Consider the following 26872-nt stretch of genomic DNA (forward strand, 5'->3'; position numbering starts at 1 on the left):
ATGGACACTGTGACCTTTTAAATCAACCAACAGAGGGCGCTAAAGGCTCATTTCTGCTGCAGCCATCTCGTGACAGTTAAAAGCGTCACGCTTATCAAAATACTGCATTTGACAGTCAGACTTTTAGTATCAGAGAACATGTTCCTGGCAGTGTGATGTGTTGTTTGGATGCCTGTTGTGCTTTAGTCAACCGTGTAGGGTAATTTGTCTTTTAATCGGTCTATATTTTCATATATAGTTAAATTGAATGGAAGTTTCTGTTAAGTGTAGAGATGAACAGCATACATATACTTTGCTATAACCTTGGTCCCCGTAGTTTAGTCATTTTCAACTTTTTTCAATGTGGACCGCGGACAGCTCTCCATGGCTTACAGTCATGTTTTGTCTGATCAAAGAGCAAGTGTAAAACTTGAAGTGAACTTTCTGACCAAGTGTTGAATTATTATCATGATAACATATTGATTTTGATCAGCAAACGAAAAAAACTGATAAAACACTAACAACCATAGGCTAATGTATTGTTTTTCTTTATTTAAAATAAAATACAATCCGACAAGAACAATTTACATTCTGTGTCTGACGTTGATGTCAAAACCCTAAAAATGAATCTAATGATGCCTACTCCTTAAAGTCAACCATCATTTCGTCTTTGAGGACAAAGTCTTAGAAAGCCTCAAGATGACGTCAATCTTTAGTTGTTCTAAAATATTAGGATAAAACTCTAGTCTTTAACGAGCTAACCATACATTTCCTTATGTAGTCTTGGTAAATGAAAGGAATGGCGACAAGCAAACTCATTATTAAAAACGTTTATTGCCTACTTTGGTTCATGTAATCTCATTCTGTCGCTTGAGAGACCGTAGCCAATAGGAGGAAAAGTGAGGGCGGGTTTAGTGCTGAATTCGTCGGATTGATTGGATCTGATTGCTGTGGGCCTGGGTGCCGAAATCATTATAGTTCCTGTATTCTCCCTGACGTCTGTCTCTCTCAAAGATATACTGGTATCCACGGTAACCTGGAAACTGGTAGCCCACCCAGCTGCCGTAGGTGCAAAGGTGAGATGAAGAAGCGTATGTTATTATGAAGAAATTATTTAAGTAGACACAAATAATTCACATGAAGACAAACGGAGGAAGACTTACGCTCCAGAGTTGACTTTAATAGAAGGAACCTCCTTACTGCACCAGCCCATTGCTTGAAGAGAGGGGTAGTCATCGCACATCTCGAACTTACGTCCCATCATGTCCTGACACTCGTGCAGGGTAATTTTACTGTCGCTGTGGTTCTGATGTCGAAAGAGGACACAAAGAATTGTCTTTAATATTATCCAGATGTACAGTATATAGATCTCTTCATTTAAAAAAAGTATTCATTTGAAGTATAGGTCGAGAGATCAGGCACACGTTTTACTCATTTAAATTGTTTAAATGTTATAAGGGAGCATTGCATTTCAATAGGTGGACTGTAGGCCTTTGTCGCTACATTACCTTGTAAATGAATACATTCAAATATAATGATAAATCTTTTTGTGTGGTTTGTTCGGTAATTAATTTTTTCCAGAGATAATTCAGACATTACAGAGAGCACAGGAAAAATATCATGCCTGAAAGTCATATCCAGAGGACAAATATTGATTTCCCAAACGAAAGGTTATTGGTCCTTACGGTAACAATTGCACTCGATCACTCTTTATAGCGTGTCCTGCAAATAAAATTCAATTAAATGGGGCACTTTGTTGCCGTTTTACTTACAGCACATTTGATGGGTCGAAAGGAAAGCAGGTGCTCAGTGCGGTAGCTGCTGTTTCCACTCCAGGCCTGGTAGCAGGGGTAATCTCCCTTCTCCAAGATGAACTGCTGACCCTGAAACTCCGGGTACTCATAACCCACCCAGCTGCAGAGATAAATCAGTTTAATGTACATCAATGGTGATTTTATCTTCATTAAGATAAAAAGATTGTGAAGAGCAGATTACACTGAAATACACACACACATATATATATTTTTTTTCTCTGCGGTTACTCTAACACTTAACACTTACGGGCCGTTGTCCACCTTGATAGAGCGGATCTTTTGGAAATCCCTGTCCAAAATGTTTGGGCACTCCATCAAAAACTCACAGCGCTTGCCTTGGAAGTTCTCTTCTTCCCACACTGTGATCCTCCACTGCCCCCTCCTCTGATCCATCTGCTCTCGCTGATTCATGATGGCCACCTGTCTGACCTCTCCAGCTACCAGACGACATTAAAAGACATGGTTAACAATACAACCTCACCTGGCCTCACCTGACAGATCTCAGGCTTCATCAGCAGAACTCATAATCTAACCTATGACATAAGGCTGCACCAAGTGAGCACCATGTAGGTGCCAAATACATTGTGTTTTGTCTCTTAAAGTGTACATGTTCTGATATAATATTTACAGAGGCTGTTTTGCACTCCACTAAAAAAGCCAGAGGATTTTAATAGAAATCCTGGATAAAACGGGCCCAATGAATCCAGCTAAATGCACTCCATTCCAAGTACCAACCATATACAGCAAAGCCATTTAATAACCTCACTGTCCAGAAATGGTTCACTTTACAGTCCATGGAATGATTCCCAAGGCCTCTTTTTTCGAAAAATTACCAAGTTTCTTCCTTTATCTCTAGAGAGTCAATACGATTAAGCATCGAGTTATCCATTATCATAGTAAATCCACTTTTGCCTGTCATGAAGGTACACATGATGCTGATTTTGGTAGCACAGAGGCGAGCCGTACTCACATGCTGAGATGGGAGAGATTTGGTGTATCAACATTGGGGGTCGGTCCGCTGTCGGGGGTTTATATAGCCGCTGTTACTGCAGAATGTGCACTAGGACTGCCAGCTCAGCAGCATGTTTTAAAAGAGAGCTTAAGTCCCGCTATTGTGTAAATTTTCTGACTCATCAAAAAACAATGTTCACCATATCTTCTAACACACACACCATTTGTACAATGTGAATGCCCTCACAATGTATCCTAAGAGCAGTTCCAAAAAGACTTTTCCTGAAATAGCTAAATGGCTTCTAGAAAATCGCAGATTCTTCTGTGTGAGTTGAATGCCGATTATTGTTCATGACTAGAATGATTTTAGGAGAATAAAGGTAAAGATTGCAACCAAGCAATTAGTCTGAGGTATTTACAACAACATTTATCATATTAAAACATTGCCATTTATGATGTCCTGTAGTCAAAATAAGAGTTTTGGTTTTCCTGCAAATTCTAGGCAGAACATAATTCCCATAGTTACATAGGCCTATATAGTTTTAGTGTGTCTTCTAAAAGTGGGGGGAAGAAATATAATAGGCAATCAGAGAATGAGACTTTATTGACAATAAGTTTAACCAATTGTTTATATTTTTCTGTAGTTTTTCTGTAGCAACATAGAACAAAACATGGACAATCTATAATACTTGTTAAGAGATGTATTTTTATGAATTACAGCACTGTGTTATTTAACTGTTCACACCAAATGTCAGTGATGAACAAATATTTGAATGCATGCATGATAATTTAACATTTTGCTGTCATGTTCAGACTCTATGTATTCAGGAAAATCCCAAAGGTATTTTGGAAGTGGTTTGGGAAGTGAAATGTGCATAGGTTACGTTTTAAATTGTTTTAAATAGCTGTTTAATACTGTACTCTATCCTATGAGTTCCATACAGAGAAGGAATGGTGAGTGAGCCTCCTCTGACTTCAGCAGGCAATCAAAGCATTGGAATGGAGAAGCGCCAAATGCAACATAAATATCACTAACCAAACCTCTTTCCAGAGACCTTGGCATTAGATATTTCATAGCTGAAAATCAGATAACAGATAATTATTAAATTATTTGTTTTACGTATAGGTCTTAACCTTATTAGAAACACATAACATTCTGCCATTCATCAGTCACCTATACTTCTATTCTCTGCACTTTACCTTTAAACCTTACTATATTTTATGATTTTTGTACCATTTAGTAGTAGTTAGTTTTCTTGAATTAATGAATTCGATTTTATTAAATCTGTATGAGAGTGAGAGAAACATAAGATGTTGGTAGAAGAACATAAGTATGAAGAGGGGTTTGTGTAACAGAGCTATTCTGAATGTTACTCACCAAAGAGTGTGGAGGACGGACAGGGCATGTTGATAACAATAGAGGCACAAACCCAGGGTTACTCTCCTGGCCCAACTCCATGGGCTCTTCTGGTGCTTCTGGAGCAGGCATATGCCCTGGCTGGTGGGCTGAGACAGACAAGGTTGATGGGTATGTCCTTGTAGGCGCTTGGACATCTGGATGGAAAGTTGGATTAATTTTTCAAGTCCCATTAAGTCACAACTGCTGGCTAGATGAAGTTGAAGCTTCTGACGTAAACCGTGACAGTAGGTTGTAAGAAGAGCTTGTTTGTTCCATCCACTTGTGGCGGCAAGAGTGCGAAGCTTCACAGCATAATCATAACCTGATAGATTTCCTTGTTGTTATTTATAGAGTTGTTCACTGACGGCTGAACCACCAGTGTACTGACCAAAGACTTCACGGAAGTGCTTAATGAAATTAACATCTTATTGAACTGTAGGACCAGACTGTGTCAACGGGGATCCCACCCATGGTAGAGCTTTTCCTGAGAGGAGAGATATAATGTATCCAATTTTTTAAGATTTAGTGGGAAATAGGTGGCTGTGGTGTTGTCAATTGAGGGTGCACTGGAGGAGAAATCCATTACAATCCTCGGGAACCCAGGGACCGGCAGGGATATCTGATGAAGAGATGTGTTGTATATGTGAAGGTGGAGTGGTGTGTGACAAACCCCTTTTAAGTGCATACATGATCTCCTGAATGGGATCCTCATTCTTGAAGCGGTCTGGTCTTCTTTAACAGAACACTCTGAAGGCAGATAGTTAGTTAGTTTGCAACACTTTATTGACACAAAAACAGACCTTTTAAACTTTTAAAGACTGTCTGAGCATGCTACGCAAGTCCTAGTCTTCAATGAAGAGTGGTCTTCAATGAACCGAAGAGATCACACATGGCAATATGAGACCTGTTTTACTGCACTAAGGCTTTGTGTTGTCCTTATGTTGTTCCAATTGCTTCTATTGTTTACCTCATTTGTAAGTCGCTTTGGATAAAGGCCTCTTCTAAATGACTAAATGTAAATGTTAAAAGGTCCAGGGTATAAAATTAAGCGGTATGAGGTTGCAAATTGGGACAAACGGCTCACTCCTACCCTACTCCCTCCCATTTTGAAGCACTACAGTGGCTGACACAATGACATGACTAATATAAGATTAACATAAAACTAAAGCTAAGAAAAATAAGCTAATTTATAATATCAATAAAATGCAGCAAACTACAATACAACTGAAAACAAAACTATAATAACTTCAAACTTATTAAATTAGCCCCTAAAACATCATTACAATATAATTTCACTTACCAGCCACACATTATCATACACATTATTACATAATATTACACAATAACCTGCTTCCTACAACAAAAATCCAGTCTAAACTGATTTGCACATAAATTGTACAGCACTAATTGGTGTAATTTAATCAATTGATTTGTTAATTACATAAAGGGAAAGCGAAACATCAGAACTTATGTTGTAATATGTTGTGATCAAACTTAGCCAAATATGTTTTTATTAAGGGATGTTGTGTTTTTAGAAATAAATAAATGCATTCTTTATTGGTGCAATTCTCTTTAATGGCCGTGAGATGTGGAAGCTGGTGTGCTCAGTGAAGGCCGCAGGCTGATCGCATCTCACCCTGTATAACTACGACCTTCATTTCACAGTGAAATTAGTCCATTTCCATCACAGCCCAGCCTACTCTCACTGACACACAGATAAAAATTCAAAGTAGAACAGTGAGTCAGCTCTCTAAACCAGTTTAAGACCAATAAGTTACTACACACATCTTGTAGTAAAAATGTGGTAATTCAACATTACTGTATAAAAGTACATAAACATCCACAGAAGCTCACACTGGATAATTGTAATACATGGAGCCCTGCTCAGTGTTCCAACAAGACCATCACCTGCTTCTCACTTCTCTATCCATTCAGGCATCACATAGAACAAACAGGTACTGTTTACACATCTGCCCCCACTCCTGCTGTCTGTGTACTACACTCTATATCTGTGTGTGCGTGTGTGTGATGAATGTTTATTAGTGCCTCCCATTCCATGTGTGTCGGTCCAGTATGCAAGCGCTGAGCGCGTGTGTAGGTGTGTGTGTCTTTCATAAATCCATCTGTTCCATGGTAACACTCTCTATCCTTTGCTCCTTCTGCGTCTCTGTGAACCGGCATTAACATCCTCATGTTGTCAGGTAAGCTCTGGAAAACAAGAGCGCCCGTATGACGCACAAATCCAGGGCTGTTAACCAGTCACCTGGCCTTGGATCTATATTAGTCCGTGCGTCTGAAGATGAATAGGTCTACACGTGATGCTTGCCATACAAGCAGACAACAGTTACATCAATTTCACTGCCAAATTTTGAATTTGCATTCATTTTAAAGATTCTATCTTTTATTTAAATGCGACAGACAGGGAAGATGCAATGTAGATATGTGGTTTGGAAACGTATATTTTTTCATGTTTGTTTATACAAAATAAGCTTTTTGCGGTTTTCTTTACTAGGTTCATTATGTCCTTCCGTCTCCAAGTAAGTTTTACATGTACTCTGTGGTGCTTATTTCTGGTGGTACAAAGCTGAGGGCCAAAAACCACCTGCCACATGTTCACTGGCACCATGGAAACTAATCCTCCACTGTGTGTGAAAAACGGGTCCTGACAGCTCGAACTCAGACATCTGCATCACTCTCAAATCTATCACTCTCTCGTTCTCTCTCTCTCGCTCTTTGTGTGGTTTGTGTTTTTTTTGTGTTTGTTTGCATTTGTGTTTGTTTTACTATGCACTGTGTGTGTGCTTTTCTGGGTGTGAGTGCAGGTGTGTATGTATATGCTATAATATATCAAATGTATATAATGATACAATGTATAAAATATAAAACTCAGGTATGTTAATGTTTGTTTGTCTCACACAATCAATACATAACCCGAACAAAATAGTTATCCGGCATATTGAATGTTGACTTCAGTGTTGGTCATCCTAATTTGTGATATTAGGGTTATTTTCGACCAATCAGGCTGTGAGACGGCCTAAAGGCACTTGCATATTTCATTAGTGGTATTGTAAAGATCTTTGGCTGAAACACATGGCCCCTGGAGCACCGAGTTGAGGTAACGTTCGACATCATCAGAGCAGAACATAAAATTCTGATCTAATAACGGCCCTCTGATTTAACATCTGCCACAAACAATGATGCTCTCTTTTCGTTAAACTGCTTTATTATTATTGTCATGTATATATTCTGTGTGGTATATAATAAGCAGTGCATATAAAATAAAAGATACGTATTAATGTGTGTGTTTATCCGACGTTATGTAGTCTACCTTACATTACGTTGAGTTAACTACACAAACCTGACCTGGAGAAATTATATAAAGGTGTGCTGCTGACCTGAGAACCGCCACTGATGTTGAATGGCTTCATGTGTGTGTTATCCGGAAAAGTGGGTAGTGAAAGGCAATTTATTTGAATGAATTTGACTTGAGAGATAAAGAGTGCACTGTGACTGGCTGTGAAGCAGCCAGGAACAGATGCTCAGGAGATGGAGAGGGAAGAGAGACTCTAGGCTCATATAGTTAATGTTTAACCTGTTACCTATTAGTACAGATTACCCATTACCCCACTGCACATCAAACTCTCCACTAACTTCTAGGTTCCCATAGTAACCATATGGCTCCGCTGTTACTAGTTTAAGTGTGATAACTCGACACAAGTTAAGTGTTAAGAAGTATTTTATTTGGCTTGTTATTACATTAAAGTAGGCTACATAAATATTTCAATTTATTGCAGCAGACATCACTAGTTTGTGGTTCGTTTAAAACCAGCTCAGAAGAGGAAGTACATATTTGCTTTACCTGATAAAAATTGTGTGGTAGAACAGGTGAAGTTGTAAATCATACCATAACAAATCTTTCAGGCTGATCAGTTACAGCTAAGAGCTTATGCGTTTTACGCTCATTTGTCTATGAATGTCTTACATTAAAGAGCTTCAGGTGGTTTGGGCTGTCATTTTCCCATTCTGCATTCAGCGATCAAATTAAACCAACAGTGAAATTTCTTCAATAAGCATAAATGCATTAATTCATTCATGTGCGATATGCTTCCTCGTCCAAGGTGTTCGAGGTATTTCCATTCAAAATCCACTTGAATCCAACGATGCTGGAGAACTTTTGTGCTGCAGAAGTTCTGCACTTGCTTAACGCGAGCCGAACGAACAAAACTGAATACACATGTATTGTGCGTGTGGCTCAACGTAGAGCAAGTGCAGTTGTATCCATCAAGGTGCTGTAGTGTACACTGTTGGAAAATCCAAACACATTTTCAATGCCTTTTGTTAGCTTCATTTTTATGTCAGAGGAGGCCTTTCACCTGAGATAGAAAAGTAAAATTAAACATATGTTTTCCAAGAGACTTTTTAGCATCTTATTTATATTTAGCTAAATGCTAGTAATATTGGTTTAAGTATTTTCTAATGCATTGCAGTGTAATAAAAAACACACTAAAGGCTTTTTTACCTGTTTGGCTTACCGTTGTAGTTTCATATCCAGGTGGATCCAAAGAATTGCCACAACAGAAATGCTCCTTTCCACACCTGCAGGTCCAGTGAATAAACTCGGCCGGTTACGGGTTTTTATAGTCGGAAAAAAATCATCCCCCCTCTCCTTTTCCTGCAAATGTAAAGGTGCTGATGTCTCTCCACGCACCTGTCGCACTTTAGAGCAGGTCAATGTTGACCGAGGGGCGGGGTATGATGGTTCGTCCTGCTTTTAGTGATGTTCGGGCCTCCAAGGCTGTAGATGCAAATTTCGTATCCCAGATCTGCTATACGGATATTTTTGAAGAATCGTAATGGTTTTCGAATCAACTAGACATTACAAATTACAAACACGACGACAAAGAAGGTTGTTCTCTGCTTCACGCGGGGCGGGTTTGATTTGCATCCAATTTACATCACACTCGCAAATGTCTTTTCTTTCCTGATTCAGGTCAGGCGCCTGAAATAAAAGAGTCACCTAAATGATAACTACCATAACATTATTTTGTATATCTAATAATCTGTAGGGGAAAATACAAGTTCTACCTGTGTCACTTGTTCTGAATACAGAAGTAGCTACTTTTCTGTGTTAGTTCATCCAAGTTACAGGTTTCACTAAAATTGTATGTTTTAATATGCTTAAAATATAATTATATATAACTATATAAGTACTTTTCGATACGTAGGCCCATCTAATATTTACAATCTTGTAGCAGGACTATTGCGCCATCATGCGGATAATTCATTAAATGACGTGGATTTCTGTGCCGTAAGATGATTTGCATAAAATAAGCAGGTGCAAGAACTTTGCATGGTTGTCATCAGGGATGGATTACTGACCGGGCCAATGGGGTCAGTGCCCAGGGGCCATTGACTATCATGAGCCCGAGGGGACCCTGGACTTCAAGGTTGCGCCATCCAGTTTGGTACAGAGAAACCAACAATGAAAACAAATGTTTATCTTTGTTTAATATGGGTTCAATAGCCTATGTGGATACCCTGTAAAAATGAAATGATCAGCAAACTATGGCAAATTTTCTGAATCTTTTGCTTGATGATTTGATGTTTACAGACATGTGTCAAAGGGCAAATCATTTTTTTATTTATGTGATGCATTCAATTTGTGTATATTTGACAGTTAATTGAAGATGTGTGTTTCATACGCCTTTATTTGGTCCATTGTTGATTTTCGCTTAGACTTCTATAAACCATGTACAGATTATTTTTAGCGTAGTGCGGGCATTTGACGCAGAGCAAGAACAGTTTTATTATTCATTATAATATTAACTTTCTCTTTCTATAACTGTGAATGCGCAGCTAAGGGAAAGAACAGAAAATTTGTGGGAGGGGGCGCTTGGAGGTACTGGTCTCGGGGCCCTTCGAAGTTATCATCCGTCCCTGGGTGTCATGTTTAAAAAAAAGCTATATGTAGAAAAATACAATATTGTGAAAAAGTGTACGTTTTTTGTTATTATTTGTTAAGGTATAATTATATTTTATTTTTTAGAGAGCACATGTACAGTGGATTTTTAAATGCAAATGAAAAGACTGTAAATAATACATACTGTGTATTTATGTTGTTATCTAAAATGGTCAACAGAGCAGTACAGAACGTTACAGTGAACCAAAAATTTATATTTTTTGCTGCAAACAAAACGAAATACAAGGACAAGGATCTCTGAAACTGTATTGCCCCTTTACGCAGAGAATGGTGGTACCTAAATGGTATACGATTAAGGCTGCTGACACAAGGTTGCAGGCTCAATAATTAGTTTATTTGTTCATGCAAACATTTAAAAGACATTTATTTATTTTCTCTCAAAATGTATATTTGACTACATCTTATGACCTTCTGTCCACTAGATGGCGACTGCGGTATAGTATATGTACCTGCTTATATCAGTCTCAAGTTGCTCACGTCACTGTCTGCTGGAATGTGTGAGTATGTCATTGAGCCAGTGCTTACATATGTAATATTGTTGCTCGTTCCTTTATCTTGATTATTCTTGATCAAATAATTTAATTGATTCAATACATTTTGCATCTACTATGCATTGCGCCAGCAATGAACGCCATTATAGATCGATCACAGATAACATACAAAAAAAAAATGTTTAAGGGGAAATTAAGTTTTGGATCTCAAGGGATCAATGTAGTCCACTAGTGATAAGGAAAACAATCCAAACATTGTGTTGCTTACGGACACGGATTAACGTGACTCAAATATGAAATGAGCTTTTTTTAATCAGATAATGCCAATAAATTTAAAGACTCTTTAAAGAATATTAATCGATTGTAATCCCACAGATTTGTCTCTGCTTAGTTTTCATTTAAATATACGATCCTACACTAGTAGCAGTCGAGTGCCCTACATCTTTCTGACCCCGCCTGCTCGCGCTCGGGCCAATACGGTCCGCCCAGACCAAGTGAGTGGGTAACAACCGTATTTATGTGTTTTCGAGATCGTTTTCAATAGCGATTGGCACTGGCATCCCAACGCAGTCGCTGTTAAACATGGATGTGTCATATAGGCCATATGTGCTTTCACACTGTCGCGTTAGTAACCGAGGATAATAATCTGCAATAATCAATGCGCGGACTAATTGGCAGCACCGACGACCAACGAGAAGCCGATCGGGAGTCGTGGCAACCTCGGCAACATTATCGGAGCTCTGTGTCAGTACAAATAAGCGAGCTTTATAACGACCGGGGCTCAAGTGAGCTGGCCTGGACTGATACGACTGGAATGTGGCTGTATAGATCAGACCGTCGGACGCAGGTCTGGGATCAGACAGAAGCAGGATGCTGAAGCGTGATCAGGGTGAGCGCATACGGCCACGTCTTCACTCTTTTCGTATCTATGTTTTCGTTCCGTAAGTCAAGTTTAACTCCGTGACAGTGCCGTTCGTGCAGATGACAAGACTGCTATCGTGAATGTGCAGTCATCTCAGTGGCATAAAGATGATTTGCGTGTGGGGTTTTAAAAGCGACATATCGTGGAATTGATACCGTGGCCTACTTCGCGGACGATATCTAGCCTGCCACCGGTGCAAATAGATATATTTAAAGGCACATTTACATTGTATTCAGCCCACTTTAGCTTCTTGTGTGTTTATGCCTGCGGGTAAAAGTGATCGTGACTTCTGTTTACGTGCAGCAGTGGCTGTTGACGTGCCAGACGAGAAACGACTTGCCATGTTCAAGTGCACTAAACAAACGAAGTTGACGGGAATAGCCGCATGCACGCGAACCGGCTCTGTGTCCACTTGTGTCCACTTGTTTCTAAAGACACGCATTTGATGCGGTTATTTCAGTGTGCATTGACCACAAGTACTATGTAATGTTTTTGTTTTGTTACAGAGAGTGTACTTTGATGGGAGATAACGTGTTCTCATGCAACAGATAGACATCACCACACATCACCTGGTATATCACACTGGATGTGGTGAGAATGTCTGTTTTCCTTGCAATGCATTGTGTCATGCATTTGATATTTGACCACCATGTGTGACCATGGTGTGCTGCACGTGCGCTAGCGGTTTTATTCATCTGATGGTCCTTTTGGCCTTGAACTTGTGTGAATGGTGGCCTGGAGCACTTTGTATTGACATGTCACCCAGTTGATAGCAGTGGTGCATTCCTGTTGACAGAGCATCACATTCAGCAGTACCATTATGACTCGCAACCGTGTGCACAGTGCATTTGAGTATCTTAGTAGGGTGGATGATTTCTCTAGATTAGTATAATTTCAGGTCTGTGGTAATATTATTGACTTTATGCTTCGGTCGGGTGTTATTACAATTTCAAACATGTATGAATTTCTTGCTAGTGCAGAATGCAAATGAAGATATTTTGAAGGATGTTGGTAGCCGAACAACAAAAGTACCTATTGACTTGCATTGTTTTTGTGTCTATACAACAGAAGTGAATGGGTAGCGTAGTTACCCACCTACTTCAAAATTTCTTCTTTTGTGTTCTGCAGAAGAAAGAAAGTCATACAAGCTTGAAATGCCAAGTGGGTGAGTAAAGGATGACAACATTTTGGGGTGAACTATTCCTATAATATTAGCTTACATCACATCTTCTAAATAAATCAGTGATGAATCCGCACTGATATATATTTTGGTCAACAGTACTTTCTAGAAGGGAACACCTGATGACACCTATAAATATGAGTTGCATAGTGACTCAGAATTCATTTCACAGGAACACTTAGCTATAACTAATCTCTATACATACTGTGGACATGTTCATACATGAAAACACGTGCACACACGCAAACTCAGGAATGCCTTTGTTTTGAGAAGTCACAAACAGTCTGTTGTGTTTCAGTCTTCCTTGTGTTATGCAACAGTTGAATTGATTGCAGATTGAGATATTTGAGCTTGGTTGTGCAATGGTTGTCCAGTATTACGGAGTTTGTGCAAGAGAAAAGACAAAGGCGCACAGAGAAGGCGGAGGGGTGTGAGGTCATAATGCTATTAATCCACTTAACTCAAGCCACATGTGGTGCGAAATCTCATTAAAAACAGCATTCACAAACACACACTTGTTGAACTAGTAATCACATTTACATTGTATTTCTGAAAAATGTAAACAGTTTGTGGCATTGAACAGGACATTTTTGGAACTAGTAGCGTTTGCAGTCATGCATACCATTATACATTTTACCAGTATGTTTGATGCCTGCATATTAAACCCGTGGCCTTACTGTAACGCATGTCATACACTACCTGTTAAGCTCTTGGAACAATAGACACATATAACTACTAGATGCCACATTCAAGCGTTCCAGGCACGTAGACGTGTCGGCCATCTTAGAACTGTCCACTGACGTCACTCACAGTTTGGCCCAACACTGCGCAGCCATGGCTGTGAAAACCACACGGATTTAAATTCCCGAAAATGGGATAACCTTTCATTGCTGTCACGTGTTAGTGTAGCAGATATAAATTTAAAGTTTACACAACAATAAATATGGTTTCATAATCATCCTTAGTCAGCTTGCTCTGTTAACGGACCGGCTTGCACCGTTCCAATATGGTGGACGACCTAACGATAGCAGCACATAGAAACCGATGATAATGCGACATCTTGTTTTTATATCTAGACCTGGAACACTTGCTCAAGGAGTGTGTAAAATCAAAAGTATGTATTTTCCATAATCTTCTGCAGGACCAATATGATAAGTAGATGTCAAGTTAAATGTTGAGTCTACTCTGCTTAAGGTTCATAGAGAGAACAAATATTTAATATCTTATTGCCTGTAATGTGTTTATTTTTGGCATTCATAGGGAGTATCATCTGAATATCAGTTTAAAATCTATTTCATAATAAATGAAACACTAAAACTGTATGCACCAGGGATTTCATGTCTGTGTTTGTTAAACCAGTAGCTGGCCCATCTAAGGCCTGTCATCTCTGTTTAAGTCTGTTTAGTAGAAAACTCTTCCCTAGCTTGCCTTGATACTCACTGCTGTGAGCAGTGCCATAACCCGTTTGTTTTAAGCTTTTGTAGTAAAGCTTGTGTTTAGCTGTTGGATGGACCCAAGCATTGTAGTGAAATCTGGTGTGGTAATCTGAGGAAAGCCTCTTTGTTTTTCTTTTTTCAGGTAAATTTCCTTTGCGTCCCATCTGTAACATCACCCGTATTGTTGTCCTGTTGTACTAGAATCTAAAAAAAGATACTTAATTTTTTTTTGCATAACTTCACCTTTTAAGATAAATATCCATATTGACGTTGATGTCTATAGCTTCCATTATCTCGTGACTACACATGAACCTGAGACTTGTTTTTCCTGCAAATGACACGGGCGTGTCATATGTTATGGTAATGAACGCAGCATTTTTCATTTTGATCCAATAGGACACCCTCATCTCTGCCTGGAAGCTTACGTTGCTGTAATTTGCCGGAAAAAAAATTCTACCTCTTGGAAGTAAAAGGATACGTGGTATTATAACGTAGAGGGGGAATATAGATTTGCCTATTAGAAGGCCCTTTAACCCCATTGAGAATCTCCGGGATGTGCTGGAGAAGACATTGCGCTGCGGTCTGATTCTCCCATCAGTAATACAAGATACAAGAAAAAATGTATGCATCTATCGACGGGAATAAATGTTGTGACATTGCAGAAGCTTATCGAAACGATGCCACGGCGAATGCTTGCTGTTAAAGGCAGTCCAACGAAATATTGGAGCATGTGACTTTTTTATGGGCAGTATGTTTTAATTTAGCTATTGTTGCTTATTAACTAGTAATAGTGTTATAGTGTTATATGTCTGTCTTATGCTTTGCGTGTCATTTAAAGTGACTAGTTTGAGAAACAGTATGTAATACAAATGACAGTGTTAAGTTTCATGTGATATATGTAGGCCAAAGGCAGTGCTAGTTACACCTGTATGTGTGTGCGTCTATTGTTTTACATAGACCAGAACACTCCATCAGTAGGGCAGGATTACAGTGGTGATACCAAAGGAACCTAATTCCAGATGTTTCTATAGCAACCACGACATTTACATTACCAGATCAGAGACTGGAGTGATGAGTTTCTGTAAAACACTCCATAATATAAAAATGCTGCAGTAAAAACCTCTAAGCTGGTTAACTCTAACAAACGTATATGTAAAATAAAAAACATTTATTGTATTCTTTTATGAAACATTTATCAAAACATTAAACATGATTTAAGTGTAAAATGCCATTTTTGATTCTTGAAAGTAAAAATACTATATAATTTGTGTTGAAAATCTTTAAAATGAAATATTGCAGCTTTTATTTTTAATAGCTTATCAGTGTAGGTCATTATCTTTTTTTATTTATGTCCCTGCATAAGTTCAAATTGCACTTCTGCTTCTAGTGATGCAAGTTAGTTGGCTGGGGCGGAGCATGTGTTAACCCCTCCCCTTCAACTGTCAGTCTGCTGAGGGGTTCCATTTCAAAATGCAACGACTGGAAAATGCAAGCCACACCCACTATTTTCTAATTTGATATTCTGTTTCACTCGGAAAAGTGTCAGAATACGGAGGTATAAATGAGTGCTATTTTCACGGGGACTTTAATGTTGTTTAATTTATGTTTGAAGCAATATTTTCTTGTCATATTTACCCTGCACAGGTTAAACAGTATATCGGTCATGTCATTTTCATTTAGAAGCTTTGCTGATTTACTATTTGCATTGCCTGTGACCTTGTCGAATTGCCTGTATTCTGGAAAACAACCCATTCTAGCATTTCAGCTGTTTTCCAACTGCTGTTTCTGCTTTGAAGTTTTTGTTGCTTTAAACAATGTTTCCTGTGCACCAAACCATGTGATGTCAAAAGTATGATCTCACTCTTGCCTTTTCTTTTGTCTCCCCGGGAGTCCCAGAGTTTGCCGTATTGTAACTGAAATACAAAAGATTCATTTATGTGTCATTCTGATATCGCTCGCCCAGATTTTGCATTTCAGTCCGATTTGTTAAATGAAGTGTTGTTAAATGTTTAAACCAAATATACTTTCTAGTTCCCTGCACAAATGACCCGCGGTTCCCCTTCACCATACATCAGCAGATGATTCATTATGATGCAGTTATGCAAGTAAAAGTCCCATCTTTGTCCCCCACACACACACACACACACACTCTCTGTCTGTCTCTGCCTGGGTCTCTCTCTCTCATTTTGCTCATTGCTATAGTGTTCTTCTGTGGGCAACGTTCCAGGGTCAACCCACACACACATTCATGCTGATTTTTCCGGAGTGGAATTCTGTAACTCCACGCTGGGATTTGGGATGAGCGGAAAACAGACTCAGCAGAGTTTGGCCGAAGCGGATGACTATTTTAGAAGCAGTCTGTGTCGCAGAGTACCTTCCAATTCATGAAAATCTGCTAGTGGAAAATGTATCAATAGGATGTTTGTGCAATCAGCGCTATCTAGAAAATGTCAACGATTGTGCTTGTGTGTTCTAGATAGACTAAGATGGAGAAAATCTATCTTTGTTTGTTTAAAGGAGAGATAACGTATAAGTGTAGTTTTTGGCACCTTTGAGAGGACCGGATTGAGGTTTATAGCTGGACGTGGTTTCTGACGTTTTGACACGAGGGAAATATACATTTCATGGGCACCGGAAAAGAGAAAGTTTGGATAAGATAAACAGAGTACAATAAGACGAAGGCTGAAATTTGGACCAGCGAAGGGAACATTATGATGCATCCTGAACTTGTTGAGGGGTGACGCATCGGGCTCAGATGAACATACACGCTGTTAGAGTCATCAGCCAGAATGTTCAGGAACTGGCTGTATTCTGATCACGACCGCCTAAAACACATTCACACAATGTAATCTGCAGCCAACGCTTGCTGACGGTCCTGTAGGTGGGTTACCTCAGATGATTGGTGCTGGGTGTGGGTGACTAAGGGAGTCGTGAGAGAACGTAGCCCCCAGACAAGGTCCTGCTGATGGGTATGACTGGACAGCTTGTACGGGGTGTAGCAGGTGGTGCTGGGTCTGTTTCTGTGGCCAAATACCACACGTAGTGCCACTCATTGAGTACTTTATTCAATCCATTCAGTACAAACAAATGACTATGCCCAAAGTTATTCATACATGAAAATCTGGAGTCAGTTGCTATTTGGAATTTAAGGGGACACGCAGTAATGTACACTTTACTTTTATTTATTTTTTTAATATACATTAGCAACATTATTTTCTATTCCATCTTCACTTAGTCCCTTCAGTGCCATTTGTATTATCATGGTGCGCTCGCAGGTGAGCAGAACAGGGTTAGTATTGGAACAGCAGCCAATGAATAAACTCTATTGTTTGTCAGTAATCTGATTATGTTGTTGCAATGAAGGACATAAGCATGACGTTGTATGACAAAGTGGCAACTCGCAGTGCATCTGTGTGTGAAATGGCAGCATTGTGACTGACTTTAAGAGGACATATTACCCAAAATGCCTCAAGGGACTGAAGATGAGTAAAGTAAAGCTTCTCCGTCTAAATGGAAAGAAGTGCAGAGTAAAGGGATGTCGATATGGAGGTAATTAACAAGCTGGAGATGAAAACAATTTACAGATGAACGGGAAGAGAAAAGATTCAAATAAAGCGAGATTCCAGGGAAAAGGGAAGTCAAACGCATAAACAATGGGATAAATTGAAGGCAGACATCCGAACAGCTGTGTCAGATTAGGTTACCGTGGTTACGTGCGTCCGACTCACTGGCAAATAACAGGCGAGGCATGAAGTCAGAATATCGTCACGACCCGTAAAGATAGGGTGTGGTCGATTTGAATGTGGGCAGGTCATGTCAGGTAACCCTCTGTAATGTGATCATTTCAGATTGGATCACAAATTTAGAGCCGTTTAAAACCTCAATGGAAGATGTTTTATGATGTCATTTGTTTACTTCGAAAGTTCAGTGCTGAATTTGATCCTTTCATTATAAGCAGTCACTTGACATAATTAACATCAGTGACCATTAGTGCTATGTCATAATTAAAGGCTATTAGCATATATACATAATTTAAATCAGTATTTGTGAAGTATTTATTCTGTAGGATTTTCGGAAAGAATTTTTTGTCATTTTATCTATACAGAACAAATCAGGATTTTTTTTAAAGTTGCAATCTGTAACTTTGCTCTATATTGCCATCTTTGTTTAAAACACAAATTACACTTGTTTAAAACTCTACATGCACACCTTATGAGGAGACCAAAAATCCGACCCCGATCGAGGCCGTGGATAACATTTTTTCAAAGGTTCTCGGGAGGGAAAAGTCTGGGTAAAATCTGGCCGAGAATCCTGTAGTCTGTGGCAGGCTAAACACAATAGAACGCATTAGAACCCATTATAATTTTACCTTTTTACTTCACTGGATGCGTCGCTGCATCCGGTATAGACACGGTGTAAGTGTAGGTGTAAATCATTAAGCGTAGCCTTAATTTTCATGCATGTAGTCGGCGAAAGGAATCGTGGGTTTTTTTTTAAGTCATATATCCTAACTTTCTGAGAGTCATTTCAAAGAGCCCTTCGAAGGGAGTTGAAAAAGTGTTGTTTAGTCATACTGTCACATGAACAGCTCCACACGGGGAGATCAAAAACCTGTTTGGACACTAGCGAGTGTTATGGCCCATGGCATACTGTGCAGAATTCCTCATTCTTTAAAGACTACATTTCCCATGCACACACTTTACTTTCATACAGCCTTTCCTCCTCACCCACTCAATATCAATAATCGCTGGGTCAGCTAATCCTCAGTATCCTAAGCACATTTTGTTATGCAAACACATTGACTGTCATGCTTTTTACATGTCAATGTATCTAACCATAGGCTATGTGATGCCTATTGCTTAAGTTAACTAGCTGCATTTCATGCTAAACACAAGGGATTCTTTAATAACTTAAGTGTATGTGTAGTTTGTTTTCATTCCTCAGGTTGCGGTGGGGTGGTGATGCTACAGCAACACTTAAAGAAGCCCCACTAGCTAAAACAGTTCTGATTGGCTCCTGGTCTGTTGCTATGTGTTCCTATTGGTCAGTATACAGTCTGACCCACAGTTGATATGGGTTGCATCTTTTCATTATGTTCACAGACAGGAAGTGGAATGTCATTGTTACTGTTGGGTCGATGTAAAATGATCAAGGTTGTCCCTCCATATGGATATTTTTGTCTCTTTTTGGAGTTTGGACGCTGGCAGGAATTTTCTGCCATGTTTCAAAGGAGGTTGTCGTGAGCAGAGCTAATTTCCAGATAGTTACTTTCACATGGGATGTGATTTGTATCACAATGAAAGAAAATGGAAAGGAAGTCGATTATTTATGTTGGGCTGTTCACTGAAGCTTTTCAGGAGATTTCAAAAAGTGACATTTAATAAAGGCTATATAATAATAATATGTGGGCCATTTTACTTGATATAAACAACCAAAGATCCAAAAGCACTTGTTGTTTTAGTTTTTATCTCTACGCAAACATAAGAACAACATGCAACAAACAGATTTAGAACTGAATTGAAATGCAAAACGAACATCTGTAAGACATAATTGTATACATAAAATAAAAACCTATAACAGAAAGGGCTTCAGGAGTGACAGTTTTGTTTACGTCTTGCAACATCAAATGTAGATATTTAATATAGATAATTCAATTTAATTTATAAACCCTCTAACACCGTGTCTACACCGGACATGTCATACAATTTAAGATTAAATAAACTATTGTCTTTTCTCAGTAGAGAAATATTTCGCACAACTTTAACTTTTAATGCTGTTTAATGTTGTAAGTTATACAACTAGTGACCAGAGATTAAACATAAAGGAAACGGTTTCTTCATATCCTTTATCTTCCATTATTCCTTAATAATTGCATTAATAGAAAGTAAGTCAAGTTCAAGTAGTTCCCAGTCAGCAAATTTCCTTTGGTGCAGATCTGGCCCAAATAAACTGCTGACCTGTGGCCCACTTAAGAAAGTATTCCCCGGCCCAGGTCCAAATCTAATTAGCAACAACTCGACCGGATCTGTGCCATAATTCCTCCAGCAATGAGCCATATAATAATGAACGATTAAGAGCTTATATGTCATTCTTGTATGTCATCCCTTATGTGGGCCTCATGTGTCTGATAGACCATAAGCCAGAATTCCCCCAGAATTTAACCATATTTACACCATACCATTTTTTTTTTATTTAAAATATTAAATGTCGCTCTGTGGTTAGAGCATGGCGCTAGCGACGCCAAGGTCATTGGTTTGATCCCAGGGGATTGCACAGTCAGAAACAAAAGTATAAAACAATGCAATGAAGGTCGCTTTGGATAAAAGTGTCTGCGAAATGCATGAATGTAAATGTATATAAACACAATCAAACAAACACTGATTCTCAAAATTGATTTTGTTATTACAGATTATGCAAAAGCCTCTCAACGCTACACAAAAACATGTCACGAAGTTTACTAATAAAAAAGGTGTCTATACAGCGCTTTTCGCAATGTGCATTGTTGCAAAGCAGCTATACACATATTTAGTTAGTAGTTACTATTGGAAATAGATTATTAAGGGCATTTACTGTAAAATGGAAATGGTCTATAAAGTCCATTCATTATCGTTTGTTTAGGTATGTGGTGTGTCATTTTTTTGTTGGTACAGTCCTACCTGTAAAGGAGTGAATCGTGTTATTATTTCCATTCAAATTGAATCAGTATTTATTATGTTTCGGCTGCAGGGTAGAAGTGTATTCTCATACATTAGAGGGCTTGGTACGGATTAAGCAAACAAATGAGCTGAATGCATCTGAATACACCTGCGTTCTGTAATAAACATGGTCAAAACACGCTGATTGTCTAATCTTCTGTCAAAACAAGTTGCCATTGATTGGATAAAAAAAACAGGGGCATGACTGAACAAGCGGTGGAGGAGGAGGAGAAGGAAGTGGAAATAAAGAGTAGGGAAGAATGGCGCAAAGAGAAGAGACTGAGCCTCATTTGTGTCATTATAATTCTAAACTCGTAAACTTGAATGTAGGACTATACTGCAAGGGAAGATTCTTCTGTAGGGTTAGTTTGTCTGCCCGATTCTGTGTTGAATTTATAATGTCTTGCTCTATATTATCGCGTACACGTGAAGATTCATTTCTGACAATGCATTGGTTTAATCCGTTTTTTTATTGATCTATTTGATACATTCTCTCTTACAGGTAGATTCATGTGGACGGGAGGTGTGCCCTGATTGTGGGTGCATCCCGACACCTCCCACTTCCTGCAGCCACTTCCCTCCCTATAACCTCGCTCCGTCCTGCAGTCTACGATCACCATGACGTCTACCTTGCAGACCCTAGCTTTTAAGCTGGCCCCTCCCTCAAGAGAAGCCGGAAATGAGCAATTGGACACCTGTAATGATGGCGCGGGACAACGTTATGAGGTGGTCCCCTCAGTTGTCTGCTCGATGTGCTGCCTTTTTGGAATCATCTATTGCTTCTTTGGTGAGTCTGGGTTTATGTTTGAAAACTGTACATTTTCGGTTTCCAGTGTTTATTTATGAATTACCAATATACAATGTATTTTGTTGTAACAGCCTATAGATGAAGTTTGTCATTAGAGAAGGTTATTGTGGCGGACTCATGGTTTAATGCATAAGCCTGTGTTTTTTCTTACTTTATATACTGAGGTTCTGAAACGTAGCTGGTATAACCGTTCTGTACTCCACTTTAGATTAGATTAGATTCAACTTTATTGTCATTACACATATACAAGAACAGTGTAACGAAATGTAGTTTAGGTCTAACCAGAAGTGCAATTAGCAAGTGCAGGATATACAGTTAGAATAAATACAGAGTCAGAATAAATACACTTGAGACATTGCATGCAAAGTGGTAGTTTACTCAAAATAAGAATTCTTTGATTATTTCCAAACCTGTATAACTGTATAAATATTTTTTATTTTTTTTTGCTGCAAAACATTCTGAATAACGTAACAGTTCTGGGGCATTCTGAATAAGCAAACAGTTCTGGGGCACTTCTGACTACGATTGTATTTTATCCTACTATGGTAGTCAATGGGGGGCAAAATCTGTCTGTTATAAGCATTCTTCCAAAAAATTTTGGATGTAGTATCCCTTAAAGCCATACTTCCTGAAGTCCAAGCCTTTCTATGGTGTAAAGTTGAACTGCTGGTGCTTTTATCCAAAGTTAACCCCATGAGGTAACATTACATACATTAAATCTGACTGAGAATTAATCGCTTTTAGATTTTTTTTCACCTGACGTAAGTGTTAATTTGCTGCTAAAATAAGTTGTGCTCTCTCACAGTTGCAATATTCTTGAGCTTTTTTCACATACTGTGTTCACACTCTCTCATTCACAGGTTACCGCTGTTTTAAAGCTGTACTGTTCCTCACGGGTCTGATGTTTGGCTCCGTGATCATATTCTTGCTCTGTTACAAGGAGCGCGTATTAGACACGCAGCTGAGCATTGAGGCCAGCGTGGGCATCGGCCTGGGTATCGGAACCCTCTGCGGCTTGGTGACCATGCTGGTACGCAGCGTGGGGCTGTTCATGGTGGGGCTGCTCCTGGGATTGCTGGTGGCCATCGGGGCCCTGATAGGCATGGAGGAACTGTCGTCCAATCCCCCACGCTCTGTGTGGGTGCCCCTGGGCGTGCTGCTGGGGCTGGGCATGCTGTTCGCCGTCCTCACCCTACAGTGGCAAAGATGCTTCACAACGCTCTCAACAGCCGTGTTCGGGGCTGCTGTGATAGTAGTGGCCACAGATTATTTCGTGGAGCTCTTCGCGCTGGTGAGATACATATACGAGAGGGTGAAAACGGGCCCCCGGGAGCCGGTGTGCTGGATGACGTGGGTGGTCCTAGGAGCCTGGCCTGCTCTCGCCCTGCTGGGCGTACTGGTGCAGTGGAGAGTGACGGCGGAGGGATACTCCCACACGAAGGGTGAGTCAGGGATAGAGAGGGTGGAATATATGATGATGGGAAGGTTGTACGTATGCGTGTGCAGCACGGCAGATGGTTCCTGTCTGTCGGTGTGCTGTCGGGCTGTGAGTAATGATCACAAAATCAGTCATACAATGTAGAGCGTCAGTTCATGGTGTGTGGATCAGGCTCGTTCTGTCTGTCTCAATAAACTATATGTCTGACTGTCCATTCAGGGAATTCATTCGGAAGGGTTCAAATGTTTACTGTTTTTCTTGAAAAGATGCACTTTTGTGTCAGTATTTTCAAGATTTAGCGCTATAATAATGGTGTTAACAAACTTTTGATGGTATGTTAACAAACTGTTGATGGTATGAAAAAGAATCCTTTCAAACTTTTGATGTTATGTTAACAAACTTTTGATGGTATGAAAAAGAATCCTTGCAAGAGCGCATTCTGCTCTACGTGCAAAAAACGCACAATACTTTCAATGCTCTCACAGCTGTCAGGAGTCATTTTAAGACATCTTTAAATTCACATGTTGACATTCCGCTGTGCCACTTTACTCAATTTCAGCCTAAACCTACTTCCATCAAGACTTACTTTATTTTTCAAGGACTCCATATAAAGAATGTTGTTCATGTAAATGAACTGGCTGAGTATCAAAGCGCGGGTAATACACCACCAAGTTTTTATTGGTTTTTCCACCGAGTCCGACCTTTCACCATATAGCATTAAAAGCAAACTACGTCGTATGTTTTATAGACCAATGACAGACAAAAAGCAGATTTGACACCAGTGCCTTTAACTCTGATTTCCCTGGAAACAGACAGGTTGCCTGTAGGGTTAGTTTTAATAACATCTAGCATTGAATGTCAATCTGTTTTATTTACCTGTCTGTAAAGCACATTAATAACTTGTAGATTTGTGTTTTGTTTGAAATTACATCAATAGGACATTCATTTAATTATAATAAGTGGAAAGTGGGTTCACCATAGTCTCCAAAACATTTCTTTTCATACCAAACTGTAAACAATTTTGTGTGCCGTTTCTTTGAATTGCACAACAGGTCTTGACTTTGCTTAGGGCCCCAAAAAGATTAACACACCCCAAGCACGTGTTGCGCAGAATTGTTTTTGTGCCCGAAGCAGAAATGCGCTCTTGCAACGATTATTTTCTGGGTGCGGGCATTGCTTTAATATGTGAGGCTTTTTTTTCTGGCCAATGACTGTGCCAAAAGCTCCCGCACAGAGGAGACACTATCCGTTTGGAACGGAAAAAAAAATGCAGCGCTTGTCACCAGAACTTCTGCCAAGACACGGCTGCGCCATTATCCGAAAAACAAGCCTGTTTGACTCTACCGTTTGAAGGAAAACAATACGTGGAACTATAACTCCAACTTCATTATTCTTCAAGAAGAAAGTCATAATTCAGTCAGGATGCCTTGAGGATGAGTAAAACATGGGGACATTTTGTTTTGTCTCTGGAATATATTTTTAAGTGATGTTTATTTTTTATAAATAACATATCGAAGATGGTATAGATTTTTAGATTTAATCTTTACTGTCCATTCCATTAAGTAACAGTTTTTCTAATGAAACTCTCTCTCTCTCAGTTATGATCAGTCGTCAGCAGCGGCGAGTGCAGATCATGCGCATTCGGCAGAAGGAGGAGAGAAGGGAGTGTGGTAGGAAGAAAAAGCGGAAGCAACAGCTGAACTCGCACAACACACATGCTGCCAAGTCCCTTCACCCGGAGCCCGCCTACCGCAGGAAACCCAACCCTGTACGCCGCTTTGATGGAGATGTGCTTTCACCTGTGAGTCCACACATACACACCCGCTCAAACTATCTATCTGTCTATAAATACCTAGATTTTCTAATCATAATCTAAATTATATTTTATTGTAATATTTATATGAATGTAATATTCAATTAATCTTTGTCTTTTCTCTTTTCCAGAGTTATATCCAGAGTTTTCGAGAGAGACAGGTGGAAGGGAGGGGTTATCCAGTGGGCGGGCTTGTGGCTGCGGGTCACACGAGTGTCGATATAGACTATGACTGTGGGTCTACTGTCCCCCTCACTGCTGGGGTCGGACCAAATGTTCGGGTCTGACTTCACTCACATAATTGCAAACAAACAGACACTGATCAACAAAAACACATTATGCTACTCTGGTGCTGACCTGACCCTGACTCACTGTCCCATACACACACACACACACACACACTCTGACATCCAGCAGCTCCTCCAGATCAAAACTATTAAAGCACTTAAAAGAGAAAAGATGCAATTCTACCATTGGACCATAGTTGCATCCCTAAGCTGTTTTCTAACACACATGCAAACAAACTAGCACACGATAACACTTCACTGAACATGTGTTTGCGTAATAATATGAGTTCAGCAGTGACAAATCATGCTGGGCTCCATTCTGTCTATATATTTTTTAATAACGTCAACTGTGGTTAAATAGTGCGTTGCCTGTTCGTCATTGTTTCACAAAACTGTTTCATCTCGTGAAGAATTCATCAGTGGGTGCTGAATCTCGTCTTTGTATTACAAGGCTGACAGCCCCCCCACGCCCCTCAGTAAAGTTTGTGGATTTCACCAGTCATGTGTCCAGGGCCCAGGACTGTACCAAATACCAGTGAGCAGGGGTGCCTTGTTTTGAGACTCCAGTAAAAAAACTCCTTAGCCTTTATCCAGAAAGGCTGTAGGGCAAAGAGCCATATTACTGCTGATCAGAGCCACCAGGTCCACTCTGGGATGCGGAGATGAACGTCTGGTGAAGACTCGACTGAAGGACAAGCAAGATACGGAGGAATGAGAGTGAAGATACTCAGGGATGATATGAATGTTATGGAGAGTCGACAAAAGAAAATAAGCTGCATTGGGGGAAAACCTACAAAGACAATGACATAATGGACCTTTCCCCCTTTGTGGCAAGCGTACGTACAGGGATCTCACCATGACTGTTCAGTTACCGCTGTGTATAAAACTAGTTTGCAGTGCCATCCAAGGGATCATTTGTTGTGTAGTCGAGGGCATGATAGGGCAGGCTGCCCCTGAAAGGAGCAAACTTTCTTTAAAATAAAACCCATAATCCCTCGGGACAAACTGCATGATATTATGGCCCTAACCTTGTTTTCACGATGCATTATTGCACCTGTCTGAACAATTGAAAGCAGATCATGTTCTCTCTTTTTTTTATATGCAAAGCAGAAACATTTATGTCATGTACATAAAATGCACATTTAGTGTATCCATTTCAACATGTCCTCTCATATTTATTAGATATTAGTTTATTTCTTACTAATTGTTTAAGGGTGCTGAGCCCCGACATGTTAATGAATGGTTATATTTATTAGTTATGTTTTTTACTTTCTGTCTGATAACAAAGTGCGGTCTCAAAGACAAAAGTCGTTCCAATCATGCAATGAAACCTTTTGACAATCTGACATAAACAGTCTTTGTTTTTCTTCTGACACTGTACAACAGCATGTGTTTGTATGGGCCTGGTTATAATGGTAAACATTGTGAATTCACTTTGTCTCTTGTGCTCTGTGACTCTTTTTTTCATGTCATTTTTTACATATGATCACTTGTGTAGGTGAGGAAACACACACACACACGCACAAAGAGAACAGGCGTTGACAGAATGTGACACTTTAAGGTCTCTAGTTTATTATTTGTTATGCTTGCAACCATCTTTAAACTTTCCTCCCTTTATGTCAGCTTGCTTTGTTTTCTGCCTCTGTTCTCTCCACACCAACCTCCCAATCTTTACCTTC

The 26872-nt window shown here is 39.5% G+C and overlaps 2 protein-coding genes across 7 annotated transcripts; one reads left to right on the forward strand and one right to left on the reverse strand.

The window, feature by feature from the left end:
- Positions 1-504: 504 nt before the first annotated feature.
- cryba2a (crystallin, beta A2a) lies at positions 505-2989 on the reverse strand. The gene is made up of 5 exons (XM_079461218.1): positions 2764-2989; positions 2041-2230; positions 1752-1893; positions 1143-1285; positions 505-1038 (listed from the first exon to the last, which is right to left on the reverse strand). The coding sequence occupies exons 1-5, from the start codon at positions 2795-2797 to the stop codon at positions 891-893; spliced, it is 657 nt and encodes a 218-aa protein (XP_079317344.1). The 5' UTR covers positions 2798-2989; the 3' UTR covers positions 505-890.
- A 7605-nt stretch (positions 2990-10594) lies between these two features.
- On the forward strand, positions 10595-26763 carry tmem198ab (transmembrane protein 198ab). Of its 6 annotated transcripts, none has more exons than XM_079460822.1 (6): positions 10595-10620; positions 12043-12127; positions 21350-21634; positions 22516-23097; positions 24692-24894; positions 25038-26763. In XM_079460822.1, the coding sequence occupies exons 3-6, from the start codon at positions 21466-21468 to the stop codon at positions 25191-25193; spliced, it is 1110 nt and encodes a 369-aa protein (XP_079316948.1). In that variant the 5' UTR covers positions 10595-10620; positions 12043-12127; positions 21350-21465; the 3' UTR covers positions 25194-26763. The 6 variants fall into 6 exon arrangements, with proteins under 6 accessions (XP_079316948.1, XP_079316951.1, XP_079316950.1 ...); XM_079460823.1 differs by lacking the exon at positions 10595-10620 and adding an exon at positions 11044-11108; XM_079460821.1 differs by lacking the exon at positions 10595-10620 and adding an exon at positions 11083-11503.
- The last annotated feature ends 109 nt before the right edge of the window (positions 26764-26872 follow it).

Source organism: Barbatula barbatula, assembly GCF_947034865.1.
Source record: "Barbatula barbatula genome assembly, chromosome: 7".
Classification (NCBI taxonomy): domain Eukaryota; kingdom Metazoa; phylum Chordata; class Actinopteri; order Cypriniformes; family Nemacheilidae; genus Barbatula; species Barbatula barbatula.

Coding starts and splice junctions, on each gene's coding strand:
- cryba2a (XM_079461218.1), bottom strand. CDS start 2,797: ATGTTGATACACCAAATCTCTCCCATCTCAGCAT. Junction 2,231..2,763: donor AATCTCTCCCATCTCAGCAT/GTGAGTACGGCT, acceptor GTCGTCTGGTAG/CTGGAGAGGTCAGACAGGTG. Junction 1,894..2,040: donor ATCAAGGTGGACAACGGCCC/GTAAGTGTTAAG, acceptor TTATCTCTGCAG/CTGGGTGGGTTATGAGTACC.
- tmem198ab (XM_079460822.1), top strand. CDS start 21,466: ATGACGTCTACCTTGCAGACCCTAGCTTTTAAGCTGGCCCCTCCCTCA. Junction 21,635..22,515: donor AATCATCTATTGCTTCTTTG/GTGAGTCTGGGT, acceptor TCTCATTCACAG/GTTACCGCTGTTTTAAAGCT. Junction 24,895..25,037: donor ATGGAGATGTGCTTTCACCT/GTGAGTCCACAC, acceptor TCTCTTTTCCAG/AGTTATATCCAGAGTTTTCG.